The sequence below is a fragment of the Natator depressus genome, chromosome 8 (genome assembly GCF_965152275.1).
Source record: "Natator depressus isolate rNatDep1 chromosome 8, rNatDep2.hap1, whole genome shotgun sequence".
In the NCBI taxonomy this organism is placed as follows: Eukaryota; Metazoa; Chordata; order Testudines; family Cheloniidae; genus Natator; species Natator depressus.
Genome location: NC_134241.1, coordinates 3,004,411 through 3,019,721, shown reverse-complemented (window position 1 = coordinate 3,019,721; position 15,311 = coordinate 3,004,411). Strand labels below are relative to the sequence as shown.

General features: G+C 43.7%; 1 protein-coding gene and 1 long non-coding RNA gene across 2 annotated transcripts in view; one reads left to right on the top strand and one right to left on the bottom strand.

Annotated features, from left to right (window-relative positions):
• CLINT1 (clathrin interactor 1) overlaps positions 1–876 on the bottom strand; it is a 76,779-nt gene extending 75,903 nt beyond the window's left edge. The window contains exon 1 of the mRNA XM_074960214.1: positions 683–876. Coding sequence (XP_074816315.1) covers positions 683–723 — 41 coding nt within the window. The 5' untranslated portion in view covers positions 724–876. The remainder of the gene's footprint in view (positions 1–682) is intronic.
• LOC141991849 (uncharacterized) overlaps positions 874–15,311 on the top strand; it is a 40,533-nt gene continuing 26,095 nt past the window's right edge. Inside the window, exons 1-5 of the long non-coding RNA XR_012640484.1 lie at positions 874–1,086; positions 1,505–1,628; positions 8,882–8,984; positions 14,269–14,380; positions 15,108–15,271. This is a non-coding gene — a long non-coding RNA (uncharacterized LOC141991849). The remainder of the gene's footprint in view (positions 1,087–1,504; positions 1,629–8,881; positions 8,985–14,268; positions 14,381–15,107; positions 15,272–15,311) is intronic.

The following is a 15,311-nucleotide window of genomic DNA, read 5'->3' as shown; positions in this document are numbered from 1 at the left end:
AGCTGCAAAGACAATGAACTTGGGGAGCAAAGGGGGGCAGGGGAAACTAGCAGTTAGCCATGACAGAGGGCAGATCATCCAGAAGAGAGGTGGATGAGAGGGGCAGCAGCCATGATGTGGGGGCAAATCAGCGATAATAATGGGAGGGAGGGAGACAGATCAGGTAAAGGAGGGAGAGGCATCGAGGTTGTCAGAGGGGCATCAGCCATGATGGGATGGGGTGGAAGGGAAGGCTGAGAGAGGAGCAGCAGCCATGACGGGACACACGGCGGGGGGGTGGGGGGCGGGGCAGATGAGGCTGTGAGGGGGCAGCAGCCATGACGGGACACATGGCGGCGGGGGGGGGGGGCAGGGGCAGATGAGGCTGTGAGGGGGCAGCAGCCATGACGGGACACATGGGGGGGCAGATGAGGCTGTGAGGGGGCAGCAGCCATGACGGGACACACGGGGGGATAGGGAGGTAGAAGGGCTAGTCACAAGGTATGGGGTCAGAAGCCATAACAGGGGAGTCAGCTGAAGGGGCCGTGAGGGCAGCACGAGGAGATAGCTTGGCATGGGGGAGGGGGGGCGCTCGCCAGCTCAACAGGGGGCGGGGCAGCGGCCACGTCGGAGGGCAGGAGGGGCCCAGTGAGGGGTAAGCGCGCGGCCGCAGGCCCGGACCCCGACACCCCATAATACTCACGCCTTGTCCACCAGCTCCCGGACTTTCCACATATTGAGCATGGCGGCGCGGAGCGCTCCCCGGCCTAGGTCCCCTGCTCCGCCGCCCGGAGCCCCGCTCGCCGCTCCCTGGGCCCCCGCCGCCGAGGCACCGCCAGGCCAGACCCGCCTCGGCTCGCTGCCTCCTCACCCCACAGCTCAACAGCACCCACGGACGCGGCGCGGCCTCCGGAAGCCGACACCGCATCCCCGCAAGGCCTGCTGGGACTTGTAGTCCGCTCCCAGGCGGGGAGCGGCGGTAGCCGCTCTCGGCCTTATCCCTCGCAAGGCATGCTGGGGGAGGGATTCCTCTTTTGCCCCGCTAAGCTTGCTGGGAGTTGTAGTCCTCGTGGAGTAATCGGAAGAACTGTGGGAGTTCCTCGCAAGGTAGTCTGGGAAGGGTAGCCTGTCTTCTTGGGGGGCATCGCTTCCCTCCGCGGGCTGCCGTTGGGGTTTATGACATGTCTGCAGACAGTGCTGGGGGGGCGGGGGGACTGCAGCGTCGGGGCACCCCTTCCTCGGAGCACACCCTCTCTCCCCAGTGCCCCGGCGTCCTCAGACTGGGGTGTCCCGCCGCCCTCCCCACTGGGCGAGACAGCCGCCCGCTCCTCTTTCATCAGCCTGGGCACAATTCGGTTTTTTCATTTGTTTTAAAAAATAATTCTCACAGATAATATCGCTGTATTTTTCAACTTTTTTTTATCTATTTAATTTTTCACAGTTGTGGGAAATTTGGGGGGGGGAGGGGAGGGGTGTCCGACAATAATTATTTAATGCAAACTTCACAAAGCTAAAAAACTTTTAGGAGCCAAATCATGTGGGAGGAAGAATTGAATCAGAAAAATGTGAAGAATACGTGGAAATCATGTAAGAGCGGCTTTGCGAGATGCTAAAAAAAACAAACACCGCAATCAAAGAAGACCATGCAGGTAAAACAACAACAACAACCTGGTTTAGAGGGGAAAGCAGCTATACAAATTATATATATATATATATATATATATATATATATATATATATATATATATATATATATTTACAGTTGGAAGGGTGGGTAAAGATGACAAGAGTCAAGCCCCATTATCCTGGGGGCTCAACACACATAAATTAACATTGTCCCTGCCCCCAAAGTGCTTGCAATCTAATTTAAGTCAAGTTGCAACAAGTGATTGTAAATCTGGGGTAGAGATGACAAGATCATGAGGTTCCATAGGCTGTCTACCTGCACTATTTGATGGCTCGTTTAACTGCACAAGAAGTTTTAAGGGCAGGAAGGAAAACAAAGTACCCTATTTTACTGAATATCCACCAACATTTGGAAGTGAATAAATGGGGACAAAATAAAATGGAGACACAGTTTTGAATAACAAGGAAATACACTGACACAAGAGAGCATTTTTGGAGGAATGTCATGAGAAAATAAATATTTTGCTTCAATATTATGGTCTGAGTGTTTGCAGTAGGGATAATTGGTTGGTGTTCAGTTGTTCTATTTAATTACCACAGCAGTCAAACTTAAAATGTTTATAACAGTTTATTACCACTCATTAACTTTCATTTGGCATTGTGGGTGCTCAGTATCTTTGAAAATCAAGTTGTAGGTGTATTAAGATAGGAACTGAAATATACTGAGGAACTCCAAATTAGTAGGCCCTTTTTGAAAATGTTGGCTTACGGTCACACCACAAACCATTGTTGTACATCAGATGAGTAACCAGGTAGTCTGCCGCCCTGTCTCATGCTCTAGTTACAACATGGCCTTTGCCTTTCATCCTATTTATGTGTATTTAATAGATTCTCTTGAAACACCAGCACAGATTAATTTCTTCTTTTAGGGCCATGCAAGAAATGACAAGGACACAGGTCTATGCAGATAACTATTTAAACCACAAAACAATTATATAAGAATAACTTCTGATTAAAATATGTTTTTAGCCTCCAGGCTAATGCATTTTTATATATATATATAATGGTCCAATAAGAGGTATCACATTACCTCTTTTGGCCATTTTTTCCCTACAGAATACATGTGGAACTAGGTAGAAACATTTTCTTTAATAATGATAATTATCTTACTTAGATTAAAAGAAAATAGGAATCCAGAGTTAAGAATAAAATTTTGTCATTGTGATTTCTTTTTTGTTTATGATTTATACATCACCATGACTATGCCTTCCACTTTACAAATTATTTAATAGCGTCCCTGCCCTCAAGGCATTGCTTAGGTATTGAGACATGTGTGCAAAACAGTCCACCGAATACTTGACCAGCATTCGGAAATAGGGACCACTACACAGTTAAGACTAGTTTGTTACATGTATATTGGAGAAGATGCAGTGCTTCATCATCCTAGAGGCAATATCAGGAAGCACGAGAAAGGCAGGCTACTTCCCAGAGCTCTCTAATTGCACCGGGGTAGGGAAAGCCATCTGTCACGCACCTTTAGAGGATGCACCATACATGTCCTGTGTGGAACTGGCTGGGAGCCATGGTTCTGTCTACTTGCTATGGCTTTTCTAGTCAGTTGTTCCCATTGGTAACAACTAAACATCAACCCCTCAACTATCCTGAGCCCAGGGGCTGCTTGTCTGACTGGCCTTTACTCTCTCCCCCTACAAAAAGAACAGGTGGCTGGGTAGGGGAATCATAACGTAATTTCCAAAGGACTTGTGAATTTTTAAACGGCTGCATTAAAAGGTCAATGACATGTCATGGCACATTTTTAGAAAGATTCCATTTAGATACAAATCTGCTTATACAGCAGGTTTTCTATAATTCTCTTCTCTCTTCATTATTAAACATAATGTATTCCTGAGACACATTAGCAACTTCTCCCAGGTGGTTGAGATCATCTGGGTTGACCTAGCTCTCTGCTCGTAGGTTCCATCTTTATCTGGATGAGTAAGGTGAGAACAAAGGATGTGCAAAGCAGACGGAGGCAGTCATCGTAGTGGGCAGGGAAGAGGATTTTCCTGGCTGCATTTTATATTAGATGAGTGAGGCAAGAACCATGGAGATTGAAAAGGAGGAGGTTGCAGTAATCAAGGTGAGAAGTGATCAGAACTTGCATCAGGAGCTTAGCATTGAGAATGGGCAGATGCTGGCTATGTAGAGGAATAATTGGCAAGATTCAGCAATAGCAGCAATGTGAGGAGGAGGAAAGAGAAGATGAAAATGATACATAGATTGTGGATCTGTGGAACAGGAAAGGGAGTGGAATCACTGACAATGGAGAAGGAGTAAAGGAGAGGGGTTTGGGAGTTAAAATGGGGCATTGGTTGTTACCACGTTGAGTTTGTAGCAGGACAGATTGACATTTCAGAAAGGGGTCAGAAGAGCAAGACCGAAAGGAAAGGGAATGGCAAGGTGAAGCACGTGCACATTTGGAGCTAGTACAAGTTCATCTGCATCTGGTACATGCAGAAGCCTTGTCTCTGCTACTCACAAAAGAGCAAATCAATTAAAGGAAACTAAAGAAGGAGGAATCATACATTAAAGCTGCCCCAAGAGAATATTAACTTGCTTAAATTACTTGTCAACAAAGTGTTGCAAGATTTATCTTCAGATATTACTTGTCTGTGCAAGGGTATTGAGCAGTTATCATAACAACTCCCTTGCGATACAATGACAACTATGGGGCCAGGGCAGTAATTCCATAGATAAGATTGTCAGGAAGTTCCCATTCTAAACTCAGTTTTGATATCTATCTATCTATCCCCATACACCCCATCTATCTATCTATCTATCCATCCCCTTACACCCCTTCTGTCTGTCTATCCCCTTACACCCCTTCTATCTATCTATCCATCCCCATACACCCCTTCTATCTATCTATCCATCCCCATACACCCCTTCTATCTATCTATCTATCTATCTATCTATCTATCCCCTTACACCCCTTCTATCTATCTATCCCCTTACACCCCTTCTATCTATCTATCTATCTATCCCCTTACACCCCTTCTATCTATCTATCTATCCATCCCCTTACACCCCTTCTGTCTGTCTGTCCCCTTACACCCCTTCTATCTATCCATCCCCATACACCCCTTCTATCTATCTATCCATCCCCATACACCCCTTCTATCTATCTATCTATCTATCTATCCCCTTACACCCCTTCTGTCTATCTATCCCCTTACACCCCTTCTGTCTATCTATCCCCTTACACCCCTTCTATTTATCTATCTATCCCCTTACACCCCTTCTATTTATCTGTCTATCTATCTATCCATCCCCTTACACCCCTTCTATCTATCTATCCATCCCCATACATCCCATCTATCTATCTATCCATCCCCATACACCCCATCTATCTATCTATCTATCCCCTTACACCCCTTCTATCTATCTATCTATCCCCTTACACCCCTTCTATCTATCTATCCCCTTACACCCCTTCTATCTATCTATCCCCTTACACCCCTTCTATCTATCTATCCCCTTACACCCCTTCTATCTATCTATCCATCCCCATACACCCCATCTATCTATCTATCTATCCCCTTACACCCTGTCTATCTGTCTGTCTATCTATCTATCTATCTATCTATCTATCTATCTATCCCCATACACCCCTGCTATCTATCTATCCCCATACACCCCTGCTATCTATCTATCCCCATACACCCCTGCTATCTATCTATCTATCTATCCCCATACACCCCTGCTATCTATCTATCTATCTATCCCCATACACCCCTGCTATCTATCTATCTATCTATCCCCATACACCCCTTCTATCTATCTATCTATCCATCCCCTTACACCCCTTCTGTCTGTCTGTCCCCTTACACCCCTTCTATCTATCCATCCCCATACACCCCTTCTATCTATCTATCCATCCCCATACACCCCTTCTATCTATCTATCTATCTATCTATCCCCTTACACCCCTTCTGTCTATCTATCCCCTTACACCCCTTCTGTCTATCTATCCCCTTACACCCCTTCTATTTATCTATCTATCCCCTTACACCCCTTCTATTTATCTGTCTATCTATCTATCCATCCCCTTACACCCCTTCTATCTATCTATCCATCCCCTTACACCCCTTCTATCTATCTATCCATCCCCATACATCCCATCTATCTATCTATCCATCCCCATACACCCCATCTATCTATCTATCTATCCCCTTACACCCCTTCTATCTATCTATCTATCCCCTTACACCCCTTCTATCTATCTATCCCCTTACACCCCTTCTATCTATCTATCCCCTTACACCCCTTCTATCTATCTATCCCCTTACACCCCTTCTATCTATCTATCCATCCCCTTACACCCCTTCTATCTATCTATCCATCCCCATACACCCCATCTATCTATCTATCTATCCCCTTACACCCTGTCTATCTGTCTGTCTATCTATCTATCTATCTATCTATCTATCTATCTATCCCCATACACCCCTGCTATCTATCTATCCCCATACACCCCTGCTATCTATCTATCCCCATACACCCCTGCTATCTATCTATCCCCATACACCCCTGCTATCTATCTATCTATCTATCCCCATACACCCCTGCTATCTATCTATCTATCTATCCCCATACACCCCTGCTATCTATCTATCTATCTATCCCCATACACCCCTTCCATCTATCTATCTATCTATCCCCATACACCCCTTCCATCTATCTATCTATCTATCTATCTATCTATCTATCTATCTATCCCCATACACCCCTTCCATCTATCTATCTATCTATCCCCATACACCCCTTCCATCTATCTATCTATCTATCCCCATACACCCCTTCCATCTATCTATCTATCTATCCCCATACACCCCTTCCATCTATCTATCTATCTATCCCCATACACCCCTTCCATCTATCTATCTATCTATCCCCATACACCCCTTCCATCTATCTATCTATCTATCCCCATACACCCCTTCCATCTATCTATCTATCTATCCCCATACACCCCTTCCATCTATCTATCCATCTATCTATCCATCTATCCCCATACACCCTTATCGTCCTTGAGTGCTCCTTTAGCACCTCGATCATCCAGTGGCTCCACTGGTTGTTTAGCAGGCTTCCTTCTTCTGATGTACTTAAAAAAAAATTGCTATTACTTTTTGAGTCTTTGGCTAACTGTTCCTCAAATTCTTTTTTGGCCTTCCTAATTGTATTTTTACACTTCAGTTGTCAGTGTTTGTGCTCCTTTCTATTTTCCTCACGAGGATTTAACTTCTACTTTTTAAAGGATGCTTTTTGCCTCTCACTGCTTCTTTTACTTTGTTGTTTCGCCACGGTGGCTCTTTTTTGGTTCTCTTACTATGTTTTTTAATTTGGGGTATACATTTAAGTTGAGCCTCTATTATGGTGTCTTTAAAAAGTTTCCACGCAGCTTGCAGAGATTTCACTTTTGGCACTGTACCCTTTAATTTCTGTTTAATTAACCTCCTCATTTTTGTGTCGTTCCCCTTTCTGAAATTAAATGCTACAGTGTTGGGCTGCTGTGGTGTTTTTCCTGCCACAGGGATATTAAATTTAGTTATATTATGGTCACTATTACCAAGCAGTCTAGCTATATTCACCTCTTGGACCAGATCCTGTGCTCCACATAGGACTAGATCAAGAATTGATCAAGATCTATCGAGTTATCTAATCATATGAAATTTTGGCATGCTTAGTCTTATGCCAGAGGAGAATTTTTCTTTAGAAAGCTTGAGGTCAATTGGATGTTCCTTTTTCAAGCTATGGTACTGTATTTCATTCAAGAAAATTGCAGAAAATGTAAATGAACATTTGCCTTAACTATGCCCCACATACATCTCTGTACATCAGCCTTTTATTTTAATTGTCCCCACAAAGCAGACCAGACAGCACGTGAAAAATCTGTTGCAACCTAATGCTCAAGTAATGACTTGAAAAATGAAACTTTTAAAGCATAGTTGTTCTTGAATGGATCTATGAACAGAAACGGGTGTGGTAGCAAAAATGTGATGATATAGTTATACCTGTATTCAACGTTTCCACTTTCTGAAGTCTTTCTGTGTATCTGTCTGTCTGTCCATCTGTCTAGGTGCTTATATGGCCCCCATCATCATAGCATCTAAGTGAATATGGCAATACAATTTTATGCAACATCCAGTTCAATATCCCAAATGGGACCTGATAGCTTAAGATTGGTGATAGGATGCAGACTATCTTGACTGCTGGTTCAAATCTAGGCTGATTTAGAAATGACCAAAAGGTTTTAACTCCTAAAGCAGGACCAGGATCTGTGCATTTGTAGCCACAATTTCTGGAATGGTCCTTAACACAGCTTGTTTTTGGCAACGCTTGCAGTTAAGCTGTACTCAGCACCAATTCAGCTGCACCCATTGCAGATACCCATTGTCAGGTACTTATCCTTATCATTGTCAATGACATCTTGTAGCAGTGAGTTCCACAGGTTAAGTATGTGCTGTAACGCCCAAGTGGCAAGCTGGGTGTGGAAGCTTGCTGCGTGATACCTGTGCTTGCTCTGTGCTACCATATTCTGTGGATAAACAGAGGACTTTGGTCTCCAGGAGGATGAGTACAACAGTTTTCATTAGCACTACATAAAGAAGAAATAATGTAAACTATCACAACACACTTCAGAGAGAGATGGTGAATAGCGAGGGGAAGTTTCAGACACAGGCAGAGCAGGATAACAATGAATACCAGAGCTCGGGCAATCTAGCATCTCCAGGATGTAGGGAGATTAACACTCTTGCTAATCTCACCTGTATTAGCACATACCACAGGCGTGTTCAAGTTAGTGGAGGATTTAAAAGTAAGAAAATGTTAGGAGGAATGTCAAGAAAAATGTAGTATGACTAGGCAATAGCGACTGCACAACTAACGTTGAGACAAGCTTTTCATTTAAAGTAGGAATGAAATAGTTGTTTTTAACCCACTGGTGATTTAATCTAGCCTCCAGATTTTACACATGAACTCTTCTGAGCCCCACTGAATTTTCTAAAAGACATTTGTTTTAAGAATTAGTTACTTTGGAATTTGATATGTCTCACTTTTTTTCTAGATCCCTCTAAACAACCACAGACCCTATAAACCCTGAACTTCTCTCTCACACACACACACAAGTTGATCATATGTGCACTGCATCACAAGCTGCAGATTCTCCAGGTAACATTTTATCCGCCATAACATTTTCTGTCTCCGCCAAATGTAGGTGACAGCTCTCCAGCTACTGCCTGTTTCCAGCACTACCTGTCAGCCTCCTTGACTCACCAGCTGAGCTCAATGTAGAGCCCTGTGGATCTAGAGACAGAGAGGTGAGTTTCACAGCGGTCTGCAGGATAGTGGAACAGGCAGTTATGGGGGATATAGGGAGTGAATGCTCCATTTGGAAAGAGGGGAGAATGGGTCGAGGAGAGATCTGGGGGAGATCAATGCCACCCTATCCATATCCCCCTTCAATATTGTCCTTTCTCCTGTCGTACCCTTGGAACAGGGGAAAATGCTTTCCTTTACCTCTAGCACTTCCAGTTTGAGGAACTGTCTGTGGTTCATCTTCATAGGACGTTCCTGTTGGCAAACCCCAGGTGCCTCGAAGTGTTCTGAGAAGTAGAAATGGTAGCTCTTACCCTTAGATCGCTGTAGGGCCTAAGCCCTACCTGCCCCCTTATTGTGTTGGCAGGAGACAGGAAACGTGTGAGTGCTGGATGAAAGTATCGGGGTGGGCAGGATAACATCTCAGGAGTGGGGCTAGCAGCCCTGCCGCTCAGACAACTTCCCCTGCTGCCAAAACACCTGTAGTTTGTTCATGAAAGTGCCCCACAGGGAGGAAATATTGACCATTAACCTTATGCTGCATGCAGTCTTAGCTCTGTGTTCTTTCCCCATGTCAGCAATCACCAGTGTGCTCGGTGTTTTCAGTTAAGAAGAAAAAGTGGAAGTGCTGGGGTTGCCAGCTAATGGCAGATGCTGAATGTTTTGAGCTTTTCCTACAAGCCAGTAAAAAGAAACTTTGTGCACTACTCTGCTACTTTCCTTGAGGCTTTCAGGCCAGATTTTCAAAGATAAGTGCCTACGTTGCACCTGTAAAACATGTACACGTGGAGAAAACAGCTATTGGTATGTGTCACCGCTACCTATTTTGTGCCCACAAATACCTGTTTGTCCCTGGCTGTGCATACTGCATGGAATATATGTAGGTGCCTGTCTCTGAAAATGTGGTCTTTAATATATAATGTTGAGCCTTCAGAACAGCCATATGTGAGTATATTCCTTCTTTACTTCTGCAGCTCACCTGCAGATTCTTTACTCTCTCACACACATCCTCGGCTCTGATATATTCTGGTTATCCAGAGGCTGGATGCTTGTTGGGCCTGTTGCTGCAATACAGCACTTGCTGAAAGTTCTTACATGCATTGCTGTCTCTCCACAGCAGCTCTTCCTGGTGTTTAGCTGTTCAGTCCACGAAGGAGGTGAAACAAGGAAGAGGCTGCTGCCTGCTTTTTGTAACCTTCAGCCGTCAGACAGGTTTTTCCTGGTTATCAGTCAACTCTTGGAGTTCTTCTACTCCAGTGACACTGGCCAGAGATGAAGAACTAGTAGCAACAACATGTTACAACACAGGGTTGAACCAGAAGCACGTCCCAGACTTGAGGCTGGGATTCTTAGGATTGGCTGTGGGCATAAATGTTCCCATTCGCTATTATGTCTTTATGTGTTTAGTCTGCATCACTGAACTTTGTTCCTGACTCCAAACCAGAAAAGTCTTTCCCCTCACTGCTTTCAAGTATATCGCAAAACAAACTATGACCCAGATTCTCTGCTATGTCCAGCCACAGCATGAGGGGAGAGAAGGCTGCAAGGTAGCTTGCTGTGTTTCTGTGATTCTCAAGCCAGCTCTGCTTTGACTCTTGCACTGCTTAGAGCAATTGAGGAGTTGCTGTAAATGCAGCAATTGGCCACGCCATGATGAAGCATTCCACCAGCTGAGGATACTGGGAATGCAGAGGGCTCCAGCCACACTCCCTCCTTGTCCCCAGCATGCTGCTTACACCAAAGGCTAAAGGGGGTGGTGTAGCGATGGGAACCAGCTATGATGGGTATACAACCTCACAATTTGGGAATCCCCAGCCAGAGAGGTACAGCCAATTTGCAACCAGAGAATCTGTCCCTCTCCAAGGTGGAGGCTCTGGGGAAAGAAATATCTAAAATATCTGTTCAGATTTAGTTTTGATCTTCCCTCAATGGGCTTCAGTTAGATCATAGTTAAAATAAATCTCCAAAAAGGAAAAGAACGGGGAAAAGTGCTGCTGTTTATGTAACTCTTAAAAATAAAATAAAATAATGTTTTGCTGAGTTTCTCTTCTATCCCTGATAAGTCTCTGTCAGGTCATCGAATATCTCCAAGAAAGCCACGCAGACCCACGTACTCCTTGGGGGAGGATCTCTCAGTGTATTGGATATCTTTGGAGGGGAAATGGTGTTTTGAGCAGCTTTCAATTCCATGTTCCTCTCACCCCTCTTCTCTTCTGTTTCAATTGCTTGGAAGTGGTTGGGGGTTTTTTTTTGTTTTTTTTTTAAAGCAGCACTTTAAAGGCTGCTGTTGACTTTTAGTGCTTAGAAACGGGCTTTTACAGAAAAGCTCATGTGGAAAACAAAACAGTTTTCATGGATGAAAATAAAAATGTAAAGTCAAATTAAAATGAGGTGAAAGTGATGAGACTGTTTTCATTGTCATTTGAGGGGAATGTAAAATGGGAGCATACAGTATCAATTATTAGGGTTTAAACCCTCAAGCTTCACAGTATAAGACAACAGCTAGCTATTGGGGGCTACGAGTAGATTTTCCTGGAGTGCGATTTATCCCATGTCAGGGTTTCTTTCTTTGAAACCTCTGGTACTGGCCACTGTCGAGTAAAGGATACTGGATGGGATGAACCAGAGGTTTGATCCAGTCTGCTAATTTCTGTGTTCTTGTATCAGATTCTTGACAGTCCTTCAATTTGAACGAATACTGAGTATATGCTGACAGCACCCCCCAAAATGCTTTTTCTGGCACTTAAATCACCTTCTATTCCTCTTTCTCTCATCCTCTACCATGATTTTTGGAGCAAAATGCTGCTCACGTCATGTTCCCCTTCTCCTCCCTCTGATATAATTCCCAGATTAACCTAAAGTTTTGCCTTATGCGAAACACCCCATAAAACTCGTGTGCTGCACAGGATCTTAATGTAGTGACCTCATTACTTTTGTGCCAGCTGCTGACTTCTGTGCTTGCAATAGTTGTAGTTCCCCTGCTACCCTCAGTGGTGTGTTTTTATTCACTTGTTCGCCCTTCAGCATGAGCTTAATGCAAACCTTCAAACTCACAGTGAAGAGGGAGTCCTACAGGGAAAATGTTAGTAACTCTTGAAGCTTAAACTGCTGAGCATCATGGTGCTTGCTCACTAGTGTTCTCCAGCTGGAGACCTGTTTGCTGCAGATATACTTTGGAAGATTGGGGCGAAGAAAGGTATAAATGCTGCCACGCTGAATAACAGAGTCTGTTATTGGGATGGGGAAAAAATGAAAGAGGAGCATCAAGGTAAGAGATCTGGAGAGGCAGGGGTTGTCAAAAAGCCTTTCCCATCAAGCAGGCTTCAGAGAACCATAACAGACGGATTTTCAGTAACAGTCAACTCAAAGAGTGTAGTAAGTTGACATGCTGCCCCTAGGAGAGCCGAGGTATTGACAAAAGACATGCAAACTTGAAAAACATACATTTGTGGAAATATCCATCATGACAAGTGACTGCACTTAAGTCACCAAATGGACCTCACCCCTGGGACAGAACTCACTTATAGTTGCACATCCAATGAAACCATCCATGGATAAAGCAAATGGCCAATAAAAGGGAAGCAATGGGTAATCAGATCTTTCAAAAACTATTTAGCTTTTTGGCAGTGAGTACTTGCTGTAATTGACGTGTACTTCCCTGCAAAACTGCTGGGCTCCTCAACCCCACAGGCAGAAGTGCTGAGCCATTGTGAGCTGTTCTGAAGCACAAGCACATCTGTCCATAATCACTTAATGAAACATCTCAGACTATTCTAGGTAGAAGTCTGACGTAGCCTTTCAGTCATTGTATTAATTGCACATGAAGGATGTCCCTATATTTTGGAATATTTTTATGGTACTAGCAGCTGGAACTATTTAATGCTAAAGTGTGTTAAATGGTTTAGCACAGAGATTGCCACTTGAGGCCCCATAAAGTAGAAAGTTCTCAAGGTTTGAGTAGTTAGGACAGATTTTCATTTTTAGTCAGAAAGAATCTGATTGGCCGCCGCTTCTCTGAGCTTACCTTTCCATTTCAGTATTTCCTAGGGGCCATCACCCTCCACTGAAGATTACATTATCTTTTACACAACCTATGAACATTTTTGTCACCCTTTTTATTTCAGTCCAAACAGAGTTAAGATCTTGGATATATCCCTCTTAGATGGTGAACACCTCTCTTGGGTAATTTTTATTTTCTGCCCAGGAAATGAAAGCCAGACCCACTAGCAACACTCAGCTATTTACTTTAGGATGCACCTGCACATGTACTTGGTTTGCAACAAAAATATCTCTGAAACTGAAATGCTTTGTAGGAGAACTACAACTATAGCATGCTAAAAGTGGTCAACAACAGCTGGTAGATACTTTCTGTAGTGTGGAAACTAGGGGGAAGTGTAATCAGAAATAATCACAATGGGCTAAATGTGAGGTCCTTACTCATTTTTATCAAGTACTTCTATCTATCTATCTATCTATATATCTATATATCTATTATCTTCTACTTACATAACCATCAAATCTTAGGCAAACTTCCAAGAGTTTTTCTCTCTCTCAAGGCTTTTGCTTGAATAAGTGATGGAGAAAACCTGAGTCAAGACTTCAAGATTTAGCCCAACCTGCTTTACTTCTCCATATGGAGTCCATTCTCTCTCCTACCATGTTAATATTTACTGTGTGATCACAGGAAGCAGAAGTGGCATGCCATTGTGGATGTCTGTTGCTTCACATGCTTACTATGAGAGAAAGGATGGGGGAATCTCTGTGCCACTCCCTGACCACAACTGTGGGCAGCCTTCACGTATCTGATTTTTTGTTGCGATTTGGAATGAAAATTCCAAATTTTCTGAAATGTGAATTTTTCTCCAAAACAGAAATTCCAGTTTCCATGCCACTGTAAAATGTATAGAATTATGGATGTCTGTCTTAGGTAGATTATTACTGAAAGGTTTAAACTGATTGGTTGACAGTCAAGAAATGCAGAGCATTCCACACACAAATGGGCAGTGTGGGAGGAGGTTCAAAGATGAGAAGCATGAAGGAAATGGTTAGGAGAGAGCCTCAGGTGGGACAAAGGGAGTGAGAGGGGAAACGGAAGGAAGGGAGAGCAAAGTGCTGGGTTCATTGAAAAACCAGGGACATTTTCTTTTTGTGGTGTTGGGTTGATTAGCACCACACTATTCAGGAGAAGGCTTAGCCAGCTCACAGACAGGCTGCACTGTCATGGCTATGGAAATACCAAACACAAAACATGTTGAGAATCGTTGATTGCTTCTTCTGACAATGCAGCCAGGAAGTTCCACACGCAATGGGAGGTGGATTGTTCTGATGCAGATTTATCCCCATTTCAATCGGCTTGGTTGCAAGATAGCTTTTGGACTTTGTAACTCTCCTTGGACAGGTAAGCACTCATTTGTATCTGTTTTAAAAATATATATATATTACTGCTTCTATAACAGCCTTGAAAGCCTTCCCGCCCTTCCTTGCACTGCAAATTTTACATAATCTCGGATGACCACATTAATGGGATAATGACAAATTTAGCTTTATGAAAGCAAATAGCGGTGATGGGATGGTATTCACAAAAGTCCCCTTTTGTGTGGATACATTTGGCCAGTGCCAAGGAGTTAAGCTGTGAGTTAGTGTTGAGATGTTGTACTCCGATTTTTTAAATGTAGACTTTGTCAAATAAATATTGCCGTCAACAGAGCTATGCCAATTTACATCAGTTGAGGATCCTGCCTTAAAAATAGAAGAAAAATGAAACTGAGGGAATATGATATTTAATTCTGTACTTTTATTCAGTTTGGTGTTTTGTGTCATTTAAAATCTTTTCAATATTTAATAGATCTGTATCTCAATCAGGGCAGCTGCTTGTTCTGGGAGAAATTCTGTGGTCTGTATGTGGGTGGGGGTGGGGGTGAGGGTGGGGGTGTGTGCAGGGGCGGTGTCAGCTTGGATGGTTGTAGTGGTCTTTTCTGCATTTGGAATCTGTGTACCTGAGTCCTGTTTATCCCCTTCCTTCATGGGCTGGGGGAGGACAGGCTTGCCTGCATAGCCCTCAACATACTCATAATGCTTGCAGCTCTGCATTAAGATAATGGCTATAATCAAATCTCATACTTTAGGGCTTCAGCCGGTCACCTGCAGGGGTCAGAAAATCATTTTTCCCCTGCTGCATTACTGGCTAGATGTATTCTGAGGTGGCCTTTTTCCACATCTCCCTCTGAAGCATCGGATATTGGTCCCAGCTGGAGACAGGACAGTGGACGGGGTGTACCGGTGCTCTGAGGTGATGCAGAGAATCTTTCTTCTAGATGTTTGGTGGGTGT